General features: G+C 52.6%; 5 protein-coding genes across 5 annotated transcripts; 1 reads left to right on the top strand and 4 right to left on the bottom strand.

Annotated features, from left to right (window-relative positions):
* Window positions 1–1,925: 1,925 nt before the first annotated feature.
* On the bottom strand, window positions 1,926–3,140 carry J4E93_003167 (uncharacterized protein; the record flags this gene model as incomplete). The annotated part of the gene is made up of 2 exons (XM_049341107.1): window positions 1,926–2,893; window positions 2,951–3,140. 2 exons carry the CDS (start codon window positions 3,138–3,140, stop codon window positions 1,926–1,928), a joined length of 1,158 nt encoding a protein of 385 aa, XP_049201989.1.
* Window positions 3,141–3,633: 493 nt separating this feature from the next.
* On the bottom strand, window positions 3,634–5,117 carry ATG18 (autophagy protein; the record flags this gene model as incomplete). The annotated part of the gene is made up of 4 exons (XM_049341108.1): window positions 3,634–3,688; window positions 3,743–4,613; window positions 4,658–5,020; window positions 5,072–5,117. The coding sequence occupies 4 exons, from the start codon at window positions 5,115–5,117 to the stop codon at window positions 3,634–3,636; spliced, it is 1,335 nt and encodes a 444-aa protein (XP_049201990.1).
* Window positions 5,118–9,006: 3,889 nt separating this feature from the next.
* Window positions 9,007–11,119, bottom strand: J4E93_003169 (uncharacterized protein; the record flags this gene model as incomplete). Its single annotated transcript, XM_049341109.1, has 3 exons — window positions 9,007–9,781; window positions 9,845–10,355; window positions 10,423–11,119. The coding sequence occupies 3 exons, from the start codon at window positions 11,117–11,119 to the stop codon at window positions 9,007–9,009; spliced, it is 1,983 nt and encodes a 660-aa protein (XP_049201991.1).
* A 1,028-nt stretch (window positions 11,120–12,147) lies between these two features.
* J4E93_003170 (uncharacterized protein) lies at window positions 12,148–13,984 on the bottom strand (the record flags this gene model as incomplete). The annotated part of the gene is made up of 2 exons (XM_049341110.1): window positions 12,148–12,674; window positions 12,727–13,984. The coding sequence occupies 2 exons, from the start codon at window positions 13,982–13,984 to the stop codon at window positions 12,148–12,150; spliced, it is 1,785 nt and encodes a 594-aa protein (XP_049201992.1).
* A 1,133-nt stretch (window positions 13,985–15,117) lies between these two features.
* Window positions 15,118–17,385, top strand: J4E93_003171 (uncharacterized protein; the record flags this gene model as incomplete). Its single annotated transcript, XM_049341111.1, has 1 exon — window positions 15,118–17,385. One exon carries the CDS (start codon window positions 15,118–15,120, stop codon window positions 17,383–17,385), a length of 2,268 nt encoding a protein of 755 aa, XP_049201993.1.
* Window positions 17,386–21,321: the final 3,936 nt, after the last annotated feature.

Genomic DNA, 21,321 nt, shown 5'->3' on the forward strand with positions numbered 1-21,321 from the left:
TAAAGATCAATTGTGAGTTTTACTCGCACTTTTCCTACTGATTGGCTCGGAGGGCGAGACAACGTGCCCTTGGCGCCTTTCGGAGTGTATTTAATCAGGGCCGAAAAAAGAGGGGAGATGGGTCGAGAAGACTTCGCAGGATCATGAGGATGTGAAGGTAAGCTTCTGTGCCTCACGGGTGAGGCTGCTTTCTGGAAGCAGGTAAGACGCATCAGCTCTCCGCAGTGGCTGACGCAAAGCGCGACAATCCTCCAGACACCACGCCGCCGAATATCGTCACGAGATTCACCGCACATGTCTTCAGCCCGTAACATCAGGTCAATCACTGAGGTCGTCCTTCGCGTTCCCCGAGGGCACGTGCACCGGAAGCGCACTCTCAGACCCCACGCTATTTGACATCAAACGTTGGGTCCCAGTATCACACCATATGACGCTTGATACTGTGGAAAACATGCTAGATACAGAAAAGTAGGTACTGCGACGCTGCCCAAGTCGACCATGAGCCACCATCGACGAGACATCAGCCGCTGGTTGAGCCCATGGATGATACTCCCACTGTATGTTCAAAGCGAGTCAGTAAGCCACCATTCGCGTCGCGAGTCTGTGTCGGCGCAGAACTAGGGTGACTAGCAGACGGCTGGTAGTGCCATGACGTGAAGCTCGTCTCTTATTCCCTAATCAAGCCTCTAGACAGCATCAAGGAGCTCGCCCATGTGTATAGGACTTTGGGAGGAGCTAAGGAGTAGGCAGGGAGTAGCTTGATTCGCTTCTTCTTCCCCAAAAGCAGTAGATTGTGCGGTGAAACCACATAACCACCTATGTATCTCGTTCCTTGTACATGGGGTTTCCTAGCTTTACGCAGGAGCCTGCTTCTGGTACGATGTGCTTTTGTCATGCAGACAAGAACCTTGGAAGTATCCAGCTGGTTAGACTACTGCACTGACTGCATAGCAAGACTAGAATGTAACACGCCAGTTTGTGACAAGCGAAAAGCCAAAGTGACCAAGACCGTGGCAGCCATCACTGCGAGGGCATGCTTCACCGCCTGAATCTCTGTCTTTGATGACGGCGAGGTAGCTTTTCGAACGACCAGGGCCTGCACAGTGGCGGCCCGGTACAAGCGAGAGGTCTCGCTGCTTCCAATCACAACATCCAGGCTCCTTGCTGTCGTACAGTGAAGGACCATTCCGTGATGATACACTCTATCTTTCATGCATACTGTGTTACACCACAGTCTAGACACGATCATAGCATGCCTTGCAGATACCAATAGATGTTTCGTTGGTCATGGAAACCTTGACTTCGGGTACGGGTAGACATATCTCACAGCCAAGTGACTCTACCTCATCACATACATCTCCGCTTGGTATTGGACAGAAGCTGAGTTATTGCCAGGCAGCAGGAGTCAGTGACGATGTTCACCGGAATGCCTTGAGGCATTTGCGAAGCTTCTGCTGGCGGCTGGAGTCCTAAGGCCAGCATATCGTCTGGGAGACGCCTGCCCACTCAAACTTTACTTCGATGAAGGGCGCATGAGTCCAGGCATCGGTATTGTTAGAAGCGCTGGTCTTGCTTCGCCTGCATTCATCGTTGGCACCTTGAAGTGGGTGTGGACATCTAAGCCCCAGCACTGACGCTCGATGGGTTTCGCTCATGGCATGAACAATCAGAAAGACTTCGATATGGAACTGTCACGATGGGTATTGATGTCTGTCGTTCTAAATATACTACATGTTCATCTACATATCGTACCTGCGCAAGCACCGAGATGCAGTGTTGAGGCGGTGCAGCACTGCCCTGCCTGTGCCGCATGCACGTCAACTACTGCGCCGTATCTTACTGCCGTGTTCATCGTCATTCGTGAATCATCCATCGTCTCTTCTTCACCTATCGCTTCAGGTCGTGAACAAACTTCCGTTGGGTGCTTAGATGAAGTCGCCATCACCAAAGCCACCAAACGGATTCGGCGGTCGTCCACCTGCTCCGCCAAAACCCCCAGGACCTCCAAAGCCGCCCCCGCCTGGGAACATGGAACCTCTCCCTCTGTCCTCCCTCAGTGGATCGCCTGGTCCTAGAGGATCATAACGAGCCCCTGGAGGTGCTCTGGGATCATATCCACCCTGTCCACCTTGCCCACGAAACAGCGGATCATCGAATGTCGGATGCATACCGCCCCCGCCGAAACCGCCAGGTCGTGGCAATCCTCCTGCTAGGTGTGGTCGGAGGGGGTCATTAGGTCCCAGACCCTGTGGATATAAATCATCATGCCCAATGTTGATGGGGTTGTTACCGGGCATGCGACCGGGCTGCCTGTTCATGCCCAACTCGTCGTCAAAGCCGGGTATGGGTTCTGGTAGATGCCGCCCCGAGCCTGGCTGTGCGGCGAGAGGGTCGTTGAAAGGGTATGGTCGTGCGGGCTCCGGTTCGGTGGGGGGCTGCCGTGGGTTTGCAGGCTCCCCTCGTTGTGGTTCTTGTCGATCCGCTGTGGGGGTGCGCTCGCGATCGGTGTTGCCCTCCTCGTAGCCTGGCTTGTTCAGCCCGGGCGCCAGCTTCTGTATGACAGATATCTTGAGGAGCGAGCCGAGGTCGTTCAGCCTGCCTGGCGAGATGAACAGCTCTTGTACCTTCTCCGACACCTGCTCAGTGGATGTATCTTCAGACACGCTGAAGGGTAATTGTGATTCGGATATGTAGTCCTTGGTCGTGACTTCGAAATGTGTGGTCTTGTCATCGCCGAGCGCGAGGGCGTATACGACTGCTTTGCCTCCCAACCTATTGACCTTGACGAGATACTCCATGGCTGATTGCGCGTGGGCGTATCTGAAAGCGTACGCGGATGATGCGTTCCATTCCTTGGGTAGTGACTCGGGGTTTTCGGCGTCTGCGTGCGCTTCTATGAGTTCCCGAGTTATGACGTGCAAAGGTGAGGGTGAATGAGATGAGTGCTTACCTATGCGCTCATCCTCGCCCAGCCCGATCAGGCGGAAGCCAACGGCGAGCATACCGGCGTGTACTGCTAACGCGACGGCTTCGGTTCCGTTCTTGAGCTGTGAAGATTCCCCTTTTGGCAGCGACGTTGCCATGAACAGCGCGAGCGAACCCGAGCTTAGCGGGTTGCCCGTTGTATTTTGGTGTACCATTTTCACGGATCCTAGGTGCGTTGTAGTCGTCGAGGTTTCGCGGAGTAGATGAGAGGGTTTTTAGACGTAGTTACAGCTCGTGTATGTTTTATAGAAGTGTGGTGGTGTGGAGAAGTTCCAAGGTTGATGGAAATAAATGTACTATGGTTGGAGTTCAGGCAGCGGCCAATGACGCGTGGGCGGGGCACGGAATCGCGCTAGAGCAATGCACGATATCTGTTCATGCACGATGCAAGCGCCAGATTCGATAAACTCTCTACTGTACTACTGGCATGACATCACTGTCGAGATCAAAGTTTCCGCAAAAAGCAAGTAATATTGCCGAGCCATGGGGATGCTCAGTATGCACCTATGCGTAAATCAAGACTATCGTGCTACTCCAAAGGCATGTGCGCCAACCCGTGGGGAATAATGTGGGACCAAATACGCCAGAGGCAATGCAAGAAGAAGAAGAGGCTTAAAGGAAAGTGCATCGGGCCATGTGTTGGAATATCTATTCCGGTAAATCCTGTGAGTTGCTTGCTGCGAGTTCGTTCGGTTCAAGAAGGCTGCAGTCAACGTTAGCAGGTATCAGAAGGGCAGTAAGCGAACGGACAACATACGAGTACTGTTTGTACAGTGTACCCTCGCCTCCCTTCTCCAAGTCCACATTGAACACATAGTAGTTTCCTTCGCTGGTAACTACCATGATTTGAGGGCCGTTGTTGTTGAGCGCTACCACGTTCCTAACAGGTCCTGTGGAAGAGCTTGTCGGAGAGCGTGGTATCTTGACCCATGCGAAGTCGCGAGACGGCTCCCAGATCTCTGCTACAGCGCTGGGTAAATATCCGCCGACGGTAGCGGCGAAAGATTTGCCAACGGTCTGCGACGTGCGTCGTATCAAGCTACCAAAGGTGGGATTGATGGCTTTCCGCTCCGGAGACGATACGTCTGCTGTACTGGCACCGAACTCATCCGCTGTCTCTTGGCTCGTTCGGCTGCCGCTACGTGCATGAGATGCGCCCATAGGCTTGCTGGGCCCGGAAGATACGCTATTACTTCTGCTGTTGGGCGCTCCTAAGCGGAAGATATGGACAGTCTCGGTCGCCGACGATACACTAAGCAAGGTCGATGTCGAGTTGAAAGACATGCTGTATATCCTGGCCGGTATTGAGCCTCTCCGAAACTGGTACAGCTTCTGCGCATCGGGTATGGAGAAGACGCGGATGATGGTGCCCTTTTCCGATGCCGTCGCCAGCAGGGTACCATCGCTGTTTAGCGCAATGCATGATAACGGAGAATTGTGCGCCTCAATCACGTTGACTGCCTCCATCTTGGTAGCATCGTATATAAGGACCTCTCCGCTTGTGGGTGCGATGTGATCGGCTTTGGGCGGCGCGTGCGAAGGCGGCTGGAAAGTAGCGGGTGCGGCTTTGGTGGGCAGTGGATACACGAGGTAGTTGTTCTCGGACGATGCTGAGAGAGCGCATATTGCTATATCAGTTAGTACTTGTAGAGTGCTGCTTCCTGCGACATACCATTAGGATTAGGCGACGTCTTCTCCGTCTTGAGCATCTGCAGGTTGCTTATATCGTAGATGTAGAGTTCCGACTCGAGCACGACGACGATGCGTTTCCTGTTCATGCGCATGGCGAGGATGGCTGTCCGGAATGTCATCTCACATATGGTCGAGTGCCTCTTGTCCTTGTCAGTGCGTGCCTGGCCAGAGTCGCCTGTCCGACGAACCTTGGTGTTTTGTATGCGCAGCACGCGTGGCGATAGCGTGAGCGCTACCAGCGACGTGGAGAAGAGCATCTCAAGGCTGGAGACATCTCCCTCACGCGATTCGGACTGCTTGTTGAACGGGTCGGTGGTATATATGCGGTAGCCATTGGGCGTGCCTGTGCGATTAGGTCAGTATATGTTGGGCGGGTAGCAGACAGGGCGCATACCGACGCCTAGATGGCTGTGGTCCTGGTTGAAGGTTACGAAATTCATGGCTGCAGTCTGGCTGTGCCTGCGCGGTTGCGGGTGCTGCGAGGGCTGGGGACTATCCGCGTGATAGCTCGGTGAAGCTGTCGGCCGCCGTTCGCGGGGGTCCAAGCCCTACAAGCGGGTGCGCAGAGGTAATCGCAGGCCCGAGCGATTGCGATGCCGATAGCGATGCGTGGATACGCCGGTGCAAGTGATAGAAAAAGATAGCCTGGGCCTGATCGTAGGTTGCAGCTACCGCCGTCTGACGATGGTTCACGCGCCCATGCAGGGATCCCGAGGTCAGCTTAGCCCCGCGTAGTGGCTGGTGCTCCAAAAATCATTCCTCTCTCAAGACCATGCCCGCACCATCGTGAAGACCAGAACATGGCGAAAGCCGCGAAGATGCGCCCCAAGAAGGCTGCTGCAAAGCGCAAGGGTAACCAGAAATCCCTGCGCGAGAGGAGAGATGTGGATATCATGAACGTGAGGTCCCCAGCCTCTTCCGCCCATAGCATCCTCGTAGCCACTGGACTAATATCAAAGTCAGACGAATGACAGCAGCATTGTGTCCAAGAGAAGCGTTTCGAAACTCTATCTCAGCAATGAGCCTGACTTCTATGAGCCTTTTGTACCAAAGTTCGTTCGACGCAGTACGTCACTCCGAGACCACATGTACGTGAGACATGGACTGATGCCCTTCAGATCCGTTGATCAATCGAGGGTATTGGCTACGAATGCATGCTATTGAACAAGTAGTCCGCCGGTTCCTGGAAGAAGAAAACGGAAAGCCTAAGATTGTGGTGAACCTAGGATGTGGATAGTGAGTAAGACATCCGTCGTCTCGACTCTGAGCACAGTGAGAAGCTACTAAGTCCAGAAAGTGATCCCTTGCCATTCCAATTCTGGCACAGGTATCCGACACTCACGCAATCATCTACATTCGTCGACGTTGACTATCCACAATTGATGCAACGCAAAAGAGATACTATGCTCAGCAATGGTCTTCTTCGGGACGCCTTGCTCAGGACCAGACTCCGCCAGTCCGAACAGCCTGTATATCTTCGTAGCGACAGCTACATGGCTCTAGGATGCGATCTGAAAGACCTTGCCACACTCGAACGACTTCTGCGGGCCGAGTTCGATGTCCCCTCATCTTCAATCCTGTTCGTCGCCGAAGTGTCTGTGACCTACATGCCGCTAAAGGACTCTGATGCTCTCATACAGTGGGCTAGTACTATCGAAGACGGTATGCAGATTCGTCGAACCCTGCTCATAACCTATGCTAACATCTGTAGCTCGCTTCTGTATACTAGGTATTCATTCCTTCATGTGCATGTACCATTTCGCTTATACTGACTCCATACTGCATAGAACAGTACCTTCCGCAGGGCCCAGCTCATCCCTTTGCCAAGACTATGCTGTCTCACTTCGACAAGCTACAAGCATCAATCAACGCGGTTAAGTTGCATTCATCACTAAACCAGCAAGCCGCTCGTTTCCGCAATGCAGGATGGCCCACAATAACCATGGCCCGCAATCTGTGGGATCTATGGTCTGATGATGGCTTTACCCCTCCCACCCTTAGACGCGGGCTGAATGCAGTGGAGCCGTTTGACGAGTGGGAAGAGTTTGCGCTCTTTGGCGGTCATTACTTCCTACTCGTCGCTTCAAATGCAGAGCAAAGTAGACCTTCCGAGTTAGCCTATGGCGAGGCAACAGCCACCACAGGGTGCAGGAAAGCCGCTGATGCGGTAAGTATTATCCTTCACACCTTGAAATTATCGGGTGGTGGTGCCGTGACGCCACGTCGTTTCACAGCAGCTTTCGCTTTAGACAAGGACTCGGTGGCCTTCCACGGAGGTCAAGGGACGCAAGCCCGTCTCGCCGATATGGACACACTGACGCGGGAGGATCACAACGGGGATCGTACCATCCAGCCTTGTGGCTTGCTGCCTGCTGCCCGCGTATGCCATACTATCACATCAATGCGCAACGGTGAAGCGTTGTTGGTCGGAGGCCGCGGATCGCCCACCCAGGCTTATGCAGATTGCTGGCTCTTCAATCAGGGAGCTTGGGCCAGAGTGGACGACCTTGTGCCAGCTCGGTACCGCCACTCTGCTGTTGCTGTTGTATTAGGAAGTGTGGAGTCACCGATCCATGGCGTCTTTGTCTTTGGTGGCAAAGCCAGTGACGGCACAGTACTCGATGCCGAACACTACTGTGCCTTATGGACTGCCAACGGCGGATGGAACAGCATTCCCGTCGACGGACCGCGCCCGTCTGCACGCTTCGCCGCAGCAATGTCCACGATCGATTTTGCTCAAAATTGGGGGTTGCTGACGGGTGGAGCAGACGAGAGCGGCGTGGTCGTGCAAGACGCGGTGTGGGAGTGGTCCATTTCCGCCACACCAACACCTAGACTCAACTTTAAGGACCGCGCCAATGACGTTCGCAGCACCGTGGAGAACTCTGCATACGCGCGTATAGGTGCCAGTCTAGTTCCCTGGAACGATTCTCTGCTGTTGATTGGAGGTGTTTCAAAGAAGCATATCCACTCTCTATCAGACGACTTCCTGCTCTTAACATGCAAGGAAACGACCATCGAGGTGGAGCATCCCAGTATGCAGGCCTTGTCGCCGACGACATGGCCTTTGCTAGTGGGTGTAGGGGCCGTTTCAACCTCTCGAGGCGAGATTGTGCTTGCAGGAGGAGGGGCGGTCTGTTTCTCAATGGGAAGTTACTGGAATGAAGACCCGATCGTCATCCTTCCTGACAATGCGCAAGGGGCCAAGTCGTGGCGTCGCGTTGTGCCGAGTCAGATCAGCGGCACAGCAGGCACAGAAGGCACAGCACAAGCGAACACGACTGAAACGGGACCCAAAGGTCGGCGACAGAAAGGTGGTGTGGAGAAGAGGCCAAACACTACTGCACGTACTACCGAGATCGCAAGGGTAACGATTGAGTCGTCAGATGACTTTGCGAAGCTGGCGGCTACCGCAAAACCGGCCATCATCGAAGGCCTCGATATCGGCCCGTGCACAGACCTATGGACACTTGACTACCTGAAAGAAAAGCTTGGCCCAGAGAGAGAACTCGTCATCCATGAATGCTCATCAGATCGTATGACGTTCAAGGACAAAAACTTCTCATACGTCAAGAAGTCAGTGGCAGAGTTCCTAGACGGTATCGCAAAAGGATCCCATGAATATCTTCGAGCTGTATCTTCAAGCCAGCCAAATAAGCTGCCTACCAAGCTCGAAGATGATTTCCCGACTATATCCGATGACTTCCGCATACCAGACGTATGCGGAATAGTCAAGGAAAACTACCACAGCTCGCCCCTTCGCATCTCAGGACCTGTGACCTTATGGCTACATTATGATGTCCTATCTAACATCCTATGTCAAGTCCGCGGATCAAAGACGTTGTTTCTTTACCCGCCCACCGATGTTGCTCTGTTGGGCTTCCCTCCTGGAGGCTCATCTTCCAATATTGATGTCCTGACTTCGAAGGACCAAAGACTTCGACGCACTCATCCGCACATTGCTTCACTCAAGCCTGGTGATGTCTTATTCATACCACCCATGTGGAGTCATACAGCTACGCCGGAAGATGGCGTGAGCGTGGCAGTCAATGTGTTCTGGAAGGGCCTGGAGAAAGGATACGCGGCTGGCAAAGATGTTTATGGTAACAGGGACCTACAGGCATATGAGAATGGGAGAAGAGATGTGGAGAAGATTGTGAGAGCATTCAAGGATCTACCAGTCGACGTTTCCAAGTTTTATTTGGAAAGGCTGGCTGGTGAGATCCTGGAGCGGTCGGATAAGCTTGAAGAGAAGAGGAAGGAAGTCGTGAAGGAGGACCGACAGTAGATAGTATGTATGCTTTGGCTCGAATACGATGGTGTCAAGCTCTAGTGCTTTTCATTCCATACTTCATTCCATCGCCCCGCATCCAGCTCCACAGGCCCATCACATCGGCCAAACCTTGGTGGTCCAGTGCCTGGTTCAGGTAGGCAAACCCACTCTCGTATACACCCAGGCACTTCATGCTTACTATGACTGACACACAGCAGGGCTTGGTGTTCTTGTAAGCCTGGTACCACAACCTCACCTTCCCACTTCACCGGTTTCAAACCACCATCTACGGAAACGAGTTCCATGCCTTGGCCGCGACTAAGGAACAGAAGACACTTGTCGCGAACGAAGTCGTCCATGCCACTGAACGCCTCATCCAGGATAACGATGTCAGGATTTCGGATCGTGGCGCGCAAGAAAAGGAGTACACGTTGAGCGGAGAACGAGACCTCACCGAACAAAGTGTCGGATGCCCACTCCAGACTCGCACTTCCGTCACCACTGAAGCCAGGTCTGAGTTCAGCTTCAAACCATTTCAAGCAAGCTTCGACTCTCTTCCTCGCTTCATCATCTAGTCTTGGCTTTGTGATTGGCGTATCTGCCCATGCACTCTCCAACACCGTCCTCAATCTGAGTCTCTTTGGAAACAGGGCATGGACTTCCGGACTTGCATGGCCCATTCGTGACTGAATCTCGAAAATGGTGATGCCTGGAACACCGGGTTCGGGCAAACGCGAGCGTTGGAAGAGTTTGACAGGTGCCGAGTATGTTTGTGGGTGATCTGATGTTACGAGCGAGAGAAGCGTAGTTTTGCCAGAACCGTTGGCACCGCTAAATGTAGACATATAAAGTTAGTGTATACCTCACATCCCTTTCGCTGATGAGGATACTTACAAGATACCCCAACGTTGATTGCGATGCACGTTCCAGTGAAGCCCGGATTGAGGTGACCCGTTGACATCCTGTTGCCAATCTCCCAAGACGGAGTTCTGGCCGTAAGCTATGCGTACTCCTTGCATTTCGACGACGGCTTCGCCAATCTCGGGCACAGAATCGTCGGTATCTCGGTGACCATCGCGACTTAGGATTGCCGAATCCGATGATCTCGTAGAGCTTTCTCTTCCAGGCGGAAGTCGTCCTGTTTCGCCTGTCTCTATGCTGACCGAACTCCGCGTCGAGTTCCTAGTGCTTTCAGCTTGCCCATACATCTGCGAATGACCTAGTACCTCCTCCTTTAGCCCCATCTTTTCGACCTTTCCATCCTCTCCTGCGTACACGAGATGCGTAACCCAGTCCGGTATCTCGTCCTGCGGTCTCAGACTGAGGACAATGCGTGGTGCATTAGCTTCTGCGAGCCGATGCAAAACCTTGGAGATGTGCCTTGTGACGATGGGATCAAGTCCAACTGTTACACTATTAGCTCGCTCCTCTCAAACATATGATAGTAGTGCACATGTGGAATCAAAACTCACTAAATGGTGCATCCAAACAAAGCATTTCAGGCCTACTCAGCAGCGCTTTCGCAATCCTCGCCCGTCTGCTCTGCCCATTGCTCAGCATGCTGACTGGCTTGTCGATGAACTTCTCCAATTCTAAATCCCGCATAACCCGCGTCATGTCCTCTTCATCCACGCTCTTTGCTTTTAGTTCCTCTTCACCAGGATTCATCGTCACGATACCGGTTAGGTACCTTTGAACAGTGAAGTCCGTATCTTCTCTCAGAGACTCATACCGTGCCGATAGATAGGCGCCACCGAAAGCCTTCCGCTCAACATCGAAGCCCACATACTCGATGGCTCGCTCTGGGAAGCGGAGGCGTGGTCTTTCCTCGGCGATGGCTGGAGTGAGGAGGTAAGGAAAAGACCGTGCCGTTGGTGGGAAACAAAGTAGTTGACCGCGAAGTATTTGAAGAAATGCGGTACGGATGTCGGAAGATGGGCTCAAAATCGCCCAGTGCTGATTCGGTGTCGAGAAAGATGGTAGAGATAGCGTCAGATCCGGGAACAATGTTGGATTTGAAGACGCATTGTCGCCCTTTGAAGAAGGGTGTTGGCGATAGAACGTGCCATTGGCGATTTTGACAATGGGCGGCGAAGAATAGAGTCTACGTGAAGCGTGGAGACGTGCACATTGCGTGGCTGCAAAGAACAGCGCGTGCGTTCTGCGCATGTCGAGAGATGGGTGTTGCTGCGCTCATGTTGGTGGATATTTGGTCTGGATTGGGTGGTGTTTGCCGCAGCGGAAAAGTGTCCGTGTCCGCGACAAAGTAGGAATGACGTCGCGCGCGGTCGCTGTCTGCCGAGGTACGTGATAGCTGAGGTCCCGCATCGTTATTGCGACGGATGGAGACTTGGCTGAGTCGTTGTCGCGCGAGCAACTTGACATGATCTCTAGTCTGCAGCCTTCGAGGCCAAAGGTCCGCCGCTTTCCATGGTAACCCCCTAACGCTTGCTGACAAGATGTAGCCTCTCCAGCAGTCCTCAGCACCCTCATACGCGCACCAACAGCGACGCGCCGGCCACGCGCCATCCCAACCCCCACAGCAGCCTACGACACAACACTCAGGCTCGCTTCTGAACCCTCCAAGGCCTCGATCTCAAGTCGAAGCCATGCCACCTTTCGGTCCCCCGCAAACACCAGCCACCTTCTTCACACCCGTGTACGACAGCGCGATACGGCATCCCGTCTTCTTCACCCAGAACCTGAAGAAGCCGCCGTTTCCTATACCACAATTCGCTAGTCACGGTTGCAGTCCGGTTGCGAGTGGGTACATAATGGAGCAAAGGAGAGCAGAAGCCACAGGAAAGACGAAGTTATGATCTTGGGTTAACGTTACGAGCATCGACGGCGTTAAGGAGTATATGTAGATTGCATTGGCTTATGTCAAAAGAATGGGAACTGTGCGAATGCTAGAGGGTTAGCACGAGCCCTGTCAGGTCAGCTTTCTTGCTGGCCTGGCACGTGCGATCGACTGAAACACTTGCTGTTTGGATTGCTTTACCCATATATTGTTTGTCTCGTTCTAGTAATGAATGCTACGTATTGTAACGGGTATCTACAGTGGCGAACGCTTCACAAATGTTCCTATCTATTTCCGAAGTTTGCCTGTCGAGACATCCCATCCATGGAAGGTTCCTAAGAAGCCCATGTACCTTTGATGAAATACAAACTCCCTTCCTCTTCATGTATCCGTATCTCTACAGGCTCTGCCGGCCTACGAGATTGCTGGGCAGCAGTGCCGTTGTGATGACGCAGCCCAATGTCACACCTCCAGCAAGGTATAATACGCTGTTGATATCTCTTCCAGCCCCATCGCCCGCATACAAGTGCTGCGCAATGAGTGGGCTGACAATACCAAATAACCTGCCCCAGAAACTCGCGATACCGCAAGCTGTTCCTCGGATGGGTGCTGGGAAGGCCTCAGGCGTCCAACCATACAAAACGGAATTGAACATGGACTGGAAGAAGTATTCCATGACGTTGAAGCCTATGTTCGAAGCTGCAGAGTTGACGCTGCTGAATAGGAAGATCGAGATGCCCATCAATGCAGAAGATACGACCATTGTCCATTTGCGACCAACCCGCGATGCGCGGTAAGATAGAGTTCCTAGCACAACACCGAGCACGCCAGGGAGGTAGATGAAGATGTAAGAGCGGTATGTGTAGCGGAGAGAAAGATCGAGGGCGCCATTCTTCACAGCCAGGATTTGTGGGAGGTAAGTGCCTGCGTTGTATGTTAAGATGTGTTCATCAAGCGAGGCAGGCGTGAAACTCACCAGCAACGGTAAAACCCCAGTAATCGCATATGTATGTCAACCATACCAAAAGCGTCAACCTTGACATCTGAAAGCTCGAGAATAGGAGTTTGAAGCGATCGCCTTCCAGTTTGAGTTTCTCAGTCCATGTAGATTTGAGCTGCTTGACACCACCTCCGAGCATAGGTCCATGACGTCGCTCTGAATCATACTCGTGCTCTAGGGATACGAGATCGTCTAAAACGAGGTCACATTTGGATCCGTTGTATTGAGCCATCGTGTGCAGTACCTCGATGGCTTCGGCATCCTTGCCACGGTATATGAGGAACTTCGGCGACTCTTGGAAGGTGAAGATGACTGATCGTAAGACGAAGACGACTATGGTGATTCCCCCTAGCGTGAAGAGGAGATATCGCCATCCCATATTATCCTCTCTTGAACAACACTGTTCCCCTGTCGCAACAGCGCCACAGGCAGGCAACGCTCGATCTCCTTCCGAAAAGTTTGGACTGCAAGACCAGTTTGGGATGAACCCATAGGCGAGCACGGAACAGATGACAACACCGATGGGCTGGAAGATCGATAACAGCGGAAGAAGGTAACGCTTGCTTTGTGGTGTGGCTTCCAGAGTAATTGTAGTGTCGATGGGAATATTGCCTCCGACACCGAACCCAGTAAACGCTGTTAGAACCAGAATGGCGTTGTAAGTGCTCGGGGCGCCGATGCATGTTCCAAATACGCACGCAATGAAGACTGTCAGATTGAAAGAGGTCTTTCTCCCGATCAAGTCTACGAGAACACCCCACACAAATGCACCGGCTGTGAGTCCGATGGAAAAGGCAGTGGACAGTTTTCCAGTTTGGTCAGCACCAAACCCAAGTTCCTGTTGAATTGGCGATAGAACGAGTCCGAAGGCTTGTGCCCACATCAAATCGATCATGTAGCCAAAGCCGCAAAGTGCCCATATCGACCATTGGTATCGTCCCATTCCCATGAGGTCGATCTCGCGGTTGATGAGCAAGCATTTTTTCTCGTACAGGGAAATACCCTCATCTCCAATTTCCTCCGCCAAAGATCGTGAACGCTCCGGGTCGTCAGTCCTATTGTGGTCAACAGGCTTCTCTTTGTTCTCGCCCAGCAACTTTCCATCTCTTATGATTTCCCCTTCGGTGGGCGTTGTGCTATCGTTTGTGGAATAATTGCGAGAAGATGATGCGATGACCTCGCCAGCGCTCAATAGCGCGTCGCTCTCGCCTGCCCCAGAGCCTCGACGCGACATTGTTGAACTGTTCTCTGAATACTCGAAAGATGACAAAATGTTGAGAGATCCTTCTTCGGCGCTTACCCCTCTTGTGTGTGTGCCATGGGCTTCACATGGGCGGCACCACACTCCGCCGCGGGGGGAGGCTAGGATACGTTGGGCAGTAGTTAAGCGACGCCTGATAAGCCATTTGATTGCGCCGGTGTAGCTTCGGTGTCAGAAGTGTCAAAGGAGCAGTATCCATGGCATTGCGTGCAGACGTTGAGTGCCGGGTGCTAACGCTATGGGGTGTAGACGAGGCAGATCTTGCTGTTCAACACACCTCGTCGTTAGGAATGCTGCAACGGACACGACTGCCGCTCTGTATCAATCCCGCGGAATATTGAAGTTTTCAGAGTAGAAACGTTTCACAATTCAGACCATTCCACATAACCGGAGCACCTTCCGAAAATGGCCGTTTCCGTTCTGGAGCAACAACAATGGTGTAGGCTTACGGTTCAGGCAGCGACGTCGTGTGATGCGCGAAGGGATAACCCTGATACGAAGTGGTGTAAGTAATCATGAAGATACTTGCGCCGAGATGTACAGTTTCTACTTCCATGGCTTTGTTGTTCTCGCAGCTCGTTGCTGTGAGCGTACCTAGGTAAGCTCCTATGCGGTTACGTGATTGATGCACGTTGATAGCGTAGCGAGTCGACAAGATGGGATTTCAAAAACGCATGCTCTTTTGTACTCCAATCTGCGTCAACAACGGCATCGCTCGAATAACGTGCAGCCATAGATAGCGATGCGCGAAGATATGAGTTCCCATGACCTAGGTTGAGTGGGGATGTGCAGGCTGACGCCTCGGCTTCCCCAGTTGGGCGAAGCATCTCATGCAACAGATCGCGATCCGAAATTCGACTCGAATGGACCCAAGTCTGAACGGTGAAGGAAAGGGTGAAGTTGAAGGGGAGAGATCCAGCTGGAAAGCAGAGGCCGGCGCAGGTGTCTCCATCGAGAGCTCCAACTGAAAGGGTCTGGCCCCACTTTTCCATGCAGCCGCCAAGGCCGGCGCGGTGGATCTGTGCGCCGAGATACTGGAACTTTTTTTGCAAGGCATGTCCAAAGACCAGAACTGCATATAACGATTTTCGCCTCATCTATTTGCAATGGCTCCCCGAAGAAAGCGCCAGCGTCTCTCGCTCGATGGAGCTGAAGCCGTCACAGCAACCGCTGACGCCGAGCAACCGTCCACTTCTTCTACAGCGGCGCCCAAAGAAGCTGCGCGCCGACAACTCTTCGTTCGCGGGCTTGCGCCCACCGTTACGACCGAAGACCTTACCGAATACTTCTCTGAATCGTACCCAATTAAGAACGCGCTCGTTGTTCTAGACAAGGAAACCAGGGAATCGAAAAGCTACGGATTCGTAACGTTCGCCGACGTCGAAGATGCGCAAAGAGCGAAGGAGGAGTTGAACAATACGGAGATCAAGGGCAAGAAGATCAAGGTCGACTTTGCTGAGGCAAGACAACGTGAAGGCGAGGAGAAGAGGCCGCGGGCTGGTGACAAGGCCAAGGCAGAGCGCGAGCAGCAGATCAAGGATGCGCAGACGCCAAAGTTGATCATTCGCAATTTGCCATGGACCATAAAGACGCCGGACGATCTACAGAAGCTGTTCCAAAGCTATGGCAAAGTCAACTTTGTCAATCTGCCCAAAAAGCCCAATGGTGAATTGAGAGGTTTCGGTTTCGTCTCGCTACGTGGGAAGAAGAACGCGGAGAGGGCGATACAAGAGCTGAACGGCAAGGAGGTCGACGAAAGACCCATCGCTGTGGACTGGGCTGTGGATCGGGAGACATGGCAGAGCCTGCAAAAGACTGAACAGAAGGGAGACGATACCAAACCTGACGGAGAAGACGAAGACGAAGATATGGAAGACGCCGAGAGCTCTGCTGTCAGCTCGGATGATGACGACTCTGAAGCGGACGATAGCGACGACGACGACGACGAAGACGATAGCAACACCGACTACGAGGACATATCAGAGGATGACGAAGATGGTGGAGTGGAGCTTGAACAAGAGGACACCCGACCGAAGCGTGAGGAATACACTCTCTTCGTGCGCAATGTGCCTTTCACGGTTGACGACGAACGTCTCAAAGAGCACTTCCAGCAATTCGGTGGCATCCGATTCGCGCGCGTCGTGGTCGACCGCGAGACCGAACGACCAAAGGGCACAGGATTCGTTTCATTCTTTGCAGAAGAAGACATGATCAACTGCCTCAAAGGCGTCCCACGCGTCAAGCTACAGAAGAAGAACCTCGACAAGAAGGACGGCTCCACCATCACCGTTACACACTCAGTACTCGAAGACGAAGACGCCGACCCAACAGGCAAATACACCATTGACGGTCGCATCCTACAAATCTCACGCGCAGTTGACAAGAATGAAGCTACGCGTCTGACAGCGGAAGGCGCTGCTTCGCGCTTCAGCCGTGACAAAGACAAGCGTCGCCTCTACCTTCTCTCCGAAGGAACCATTGCCTCCAACTCGCCACTCTACCAGAAGCTCTCGCCCTCTGAAATCAAAATGCGTGAAGAGAGTGCAACAATGCGCCGTAAGCAGATCCAGGAAAACCCATCGCTCCATCTATCTCTCACGCGCCTCTCGGTACGTAACATTCCTCGCAGCATCACATCCAAGGACCTGAAGCAGCTTGCTCGTAGCGCCGTCGTCGGTTTCGCTGCCGATGTCAAGGAGGGCAAGCGACAGAAGCTCAATAAAGAGGAAGTCATCCGTGGCGGTCAAGAAATGCTCGTCGCGGAGAAGATGCGTAAGAAGAAGGGCAAGGGTATTGTCAAGCAAGCCAAGGTCGTCTTCGAGACACCCGCTGGTAGCAAAGTATCCGAAGACACTGGTGCAGGAAGGAGCAGAGGATATGGGTTCATCGAGTACTACACACACCGAAATGCGCTGATGGGTCTTCGATGGCTTAATGGTCACGCTGTGGACTACAAGATCAAATCTGGACCCACGCCAAAGAGCAAAAAGGCTGCTCAAGAAGCACTCGCAGACAAGCGGAAACGCCTTATTGTCGAGTTTGCCATCGAGAATGCCAATGTTGTCAACAGGCGCTCAGACCGCGAGGAGAAGGCCAGAGAGCCACCCAAGTCGAAGGCTGATGGCGAGGCTGACAACGATGATGCCGAGCCGGGTGCAACCACAGGCAAGAAGCGCAAGCGTGATTCTAGCGCTGCGGGTCAGAAGGCGGGCAAGGGCAAGGACAGCGGTAAGGGAAAGCAGGGTACGGGTGCTGCGGAAGCTGGCGCGGATTCCGGTGCAGTCAAGGGCAAAGACGGGAAGCTGGCGCAGCGGACAAGAATCATCGCGAAAAAGAGACAAGCGCGGAAGGCGAGAAAGGCTGGTAAAGCGTGATCGTACTAAACCTCCTTGTTGGCATTAGCGACGGCGTCGATGTTAATGGAAAAGTAATTGTTGTTCCAAGTTCTCTATGAATGTATTCTCTACCGCTCGTCTCCGCGATATCCTTGAACTTTTCGTGATACTGAACATGAAGCACGACCACGACGTCCAGCTTCAGCCCAATCTGTCCCCTGGCAAAGTCTGGACAGTGAGTTTCCCGTCACTTCACAACGCGTACCCACCTCTGCTTGCCGCAGTCTCGTCTCTACCCGCGGAGCCGCTGCTTCGACAGCTCGATTCGAACTCTCCGCTTCTGTCTCAAATCATGCGCGCGCAGCCCATATAGGCCATCTCGATGCAGGTCTTACAGGGAAGATTATCGGTACGACTGAGGTGGGCCCAAGAACAGAAGAGGCGTGCCCCGGACTCGAGACGATGGATGTCGTGATAGACCATGGTATACCCTGGTGATGCATAGCACAGTCTTGTTGGATGTGATATTGCTCCGTTTGTACTCAACATTCACGTATATAGTGGGCTCAAATAACACGTTCCAGCGAAACAATCGTGCCGGCATTAGATGGAATGGACTAAGCGTGTCTGACTGACCGAAGCTTTTTTCCTTCGGTAGAGTGCGCCGAAGTTGGAACATCGGGGTTTCACTTCTCGTGTGGACCTTTGAATGTGGTGTCAGTGTCGACGTTGAAGCGACGACGAAACGATCGGGAGCTTGCATGTGCTGACTCCACTATAGTACCCGAAAGCGGACGCCGCGCATGAAAGTGCGCACAGGCGGGCTCACCCGCCCGCAGTTAAAACTCCGTAGGGGCGCCACGGCTCGTAGACACGGTGTACGTGCAGGGGCGTAGCGATGTTGCTTCAATGTTCTCTTCGAGTCAGTAAACTCGAACAAAGCTGGTCGCACTGCTCAGTGTGAACGTGCAATCGCGCAGTGAGATGCGATCGATCGCGATCGATCCTGTGTATCGAGGACACTCGATCGTCTCTTCCAGTCAGCTGTGGCTCGTCTTGTAGTGCATCATGAGCAGTGTGTATCGTCTAAGGACAAACACGTAACAAGGTTTCTTTACACCATATTTGTCTCCACTACCAGCCTAGCAACTATCTGCTAGTACATTGGGTCATTGTACATATCCAATGTGAGTTGAGAACGCAGTCGGCTCGAGAACGAGCTGTCAGCACAGCCCCTGGAACATGTTTCCCTTGGCTTCGGTGCAGACCGGTTTTGGAGGGCAAGTGATTGGACTTGTTGGAGTTAGTCACTTATCTAGAGTAAGCGCTCATCCATTTGGGCGTACTCCCAAACTTGTTCAACCCATGGTTTTCTGTCGGGTTACTCAAATGTGTGCTATATGGCGTGCTGACTTCGCTTATCTATACCATTTGGGGCGCATGAGAGCCCAGAATAGTCTCCTTCTGGGGTCACAGCAAAGTCGCCGAAAGGTTGGGCGTACTGCATTACAGCATGCTCAAACTCTTCGCGGGCAGCACGGGCTCTTCCCACGCGACGGGACTTGCCGATGCTCTTTTCTGTGGTTTGTATACAGATGTGACACGAGGGTGCATTGGCCTGCAAGGTAGAGGTAAGAATACCCTGGTGTGATGTTCCATGCCGGTTGGAATACCGGTTCCGCGGGAGACCTGCTGTGCTGTCGGCATGCCATAGCCCTTCGAAATGAACACTTCTTCTTGTGTCAAGTCATGGTTGGATTTCGATCAGATGTGTTCTCCAATGACAGTAGATGCATCGCTCTACTGATGCGGTGTCCATGATACCACTCGATTTACAAGTGCGAACGAAAAGCGTTCACGCCGTTGTCCGGGTGACATGGGACGTCCACTCAACGATGGTGCCGGTCACTCGTGTTCAGATGTGCTCATGGCTTGGGGTGTCAAATATGTAGCAGCCAGCGTCTTCCGATGGTGTGGGGGTACAGCGGGGAAGCGGCTAGTGATTGCGAAGTGAGTGGGGAAAGAATCATGCTTACAGCGGTTAGGAAAGTTTTGAGATCGTGTGAACGACAGTTCAACATGTTCTTTGCCGCAATATAAGTGCACCGCAACACGCAAGTTCACTCCCGCATCCGTGTGCTGTTTCCGTAAACTATATCATGCAGCAACGAGCCAAATCTAGTCATCTGTATTGGCTGGCGGGCGATTTCTGTGCATCAAGATCGCTCCTATCCATGCGAGACCTGCAGGTAGCTGTAGCAGGACAATTTTCTCGACTCGAGTACGAACTATTAGTCGGGGAAGCGGATGCAACGAGGGTATGCTGAATCGTTTATGGTTCGCTTCACATATCCCACCCCACTAGTAATTTGAGCGAGAGCGTAGTTGAACGTCCGCAAGCGCTAATAGCTCAAGATGTATCCTGCATGTCAAGGCAGATGCGTATTGGCTTGGGAAACGTTTCCAGTAGTGGAGACGACTGTGCGTGGAGCTGCAGTTGACCTTCGCTGGACTTCCATCGGGACGGTACATGTTGTTGTCTCTCGAACATATCTCGAGCAGATATCGGGATTGGAAGCATGTAATATCGTTCAAGGGAAGTGTCCAGATAGACCGGCCTTCTTTATAGCTTACTAGATTGCAGCAAACCGGCGGGAGTTGTTGTCAATGCAGATAGCGAATGTTGCGGTAGTCTTTTACCAGGTTCTTGAACCAAGTTCCGGGTTCGTGGGACGAGATGCATGAACAGGGTGCTGCGGATGTAGTTTGTATCTGTGCTGCCCGGCATCCTAATGCAGACTGACTCATGCTCACATAGCTGCAGCACCACCCCTATACCTCTTTGTTACGTATGGGCAGTATGCATATTTCGGCCACCCTAATGCAATGTAACAAAGGACTTGTGACGATAGGATTGTATGTGCGCGCCGAGCGAAAATCTTGGGCAAGGTCTTTAATGTGGCGAGCAATCTATCGGCTTGAGAAGGCTTGCGCTTTTCTGTGTGTGACTTCACTGGGACAAGGTATCTCTTTAGTCAATGAGATATCTCAAAGGATGTCGCGGCTAGAGGGATGTGGGGAAAAAGCGTATGGTGATCGCGGTGACGTGGGTTGGTGGCGTATAAAAGGTCGTGACATTCTCCTTGGAAGTGCAACCCCCAGCTTTCCCCAGATTTTCTCCACGGTCTTCTGGAATCCCGTACACCAAACGCTTATTCAAAACCCAGCTGAAACCTGTGTCCAAGATCGCCGATCTCGAGTACGAGACAGACACGCACACGTGCTTTGAATGTAAGTTTGCCAGGTTCCACCACGGCCCGCAAGCTGACAATGGCCGTAGTTCTCGAACACCGGACCGGACCGAAAGTCATACCATCTACGCCTCTGAGATGTGCTTCTACGAGAAGATCAATTTTCCTTGTGGCCATAAGGAGCATCGGCTCATGCAGCACTGCCACTTCGCACGCAACGACCCCGGCCACCAATGTTTTGGGGCTTGGAACATCAGAAGAACATGGAATCAACAAGAAACGAATTGCACCAATTGTGTCAGACAGAGTCAATACAATTCAGCAGTGCATACGACTCCATCAGCGTATACCTTTGCCGGCGGGAGATAACTGGTCCGCTGGCTGCAATTCAAGCCACAGCTACCTCTTGTAGATCAACGGTCTTCTCCCAGCCTGGAGAAGTAAGTGCACCAGCCAAGACCTGTACAAATCTGAAGCGTATGTGGACGGAGAGGCTATCGTTGTTTCTGTCGGGGTTTCGTGAATGTTGTACGCCTGGGCGGTTGTTCCATTGCTTTTGCGGCGAATCTTAACGCTTTGTAATTTCCTGAGTGGAAATTTTGGGTACCATCTTCTGTGGCTACGGCATTCACTGTACACTATGAGTATTGTACCTACATATCACCAAATATATGGTAACAGGCATATGGCCTCGTATGAACAGCGAGTAATTTTCTATGGGCAG

Source organism: Alternaria ventricosa (genome assembly GCF_023758065.1).
Source record: "Alternaria ventricosa strain BMP 2768 chromosome Unknown scaffold_4, whole genome shotgun sequence".
NCBI classification, from domain to species: domain Eukaryota; kingdom Fungi; phylum Ascomycota; class Dothideomycetes; order Pleosporales; family Pleosporaceae; genus Alternaria; species Alternaria ventricosa.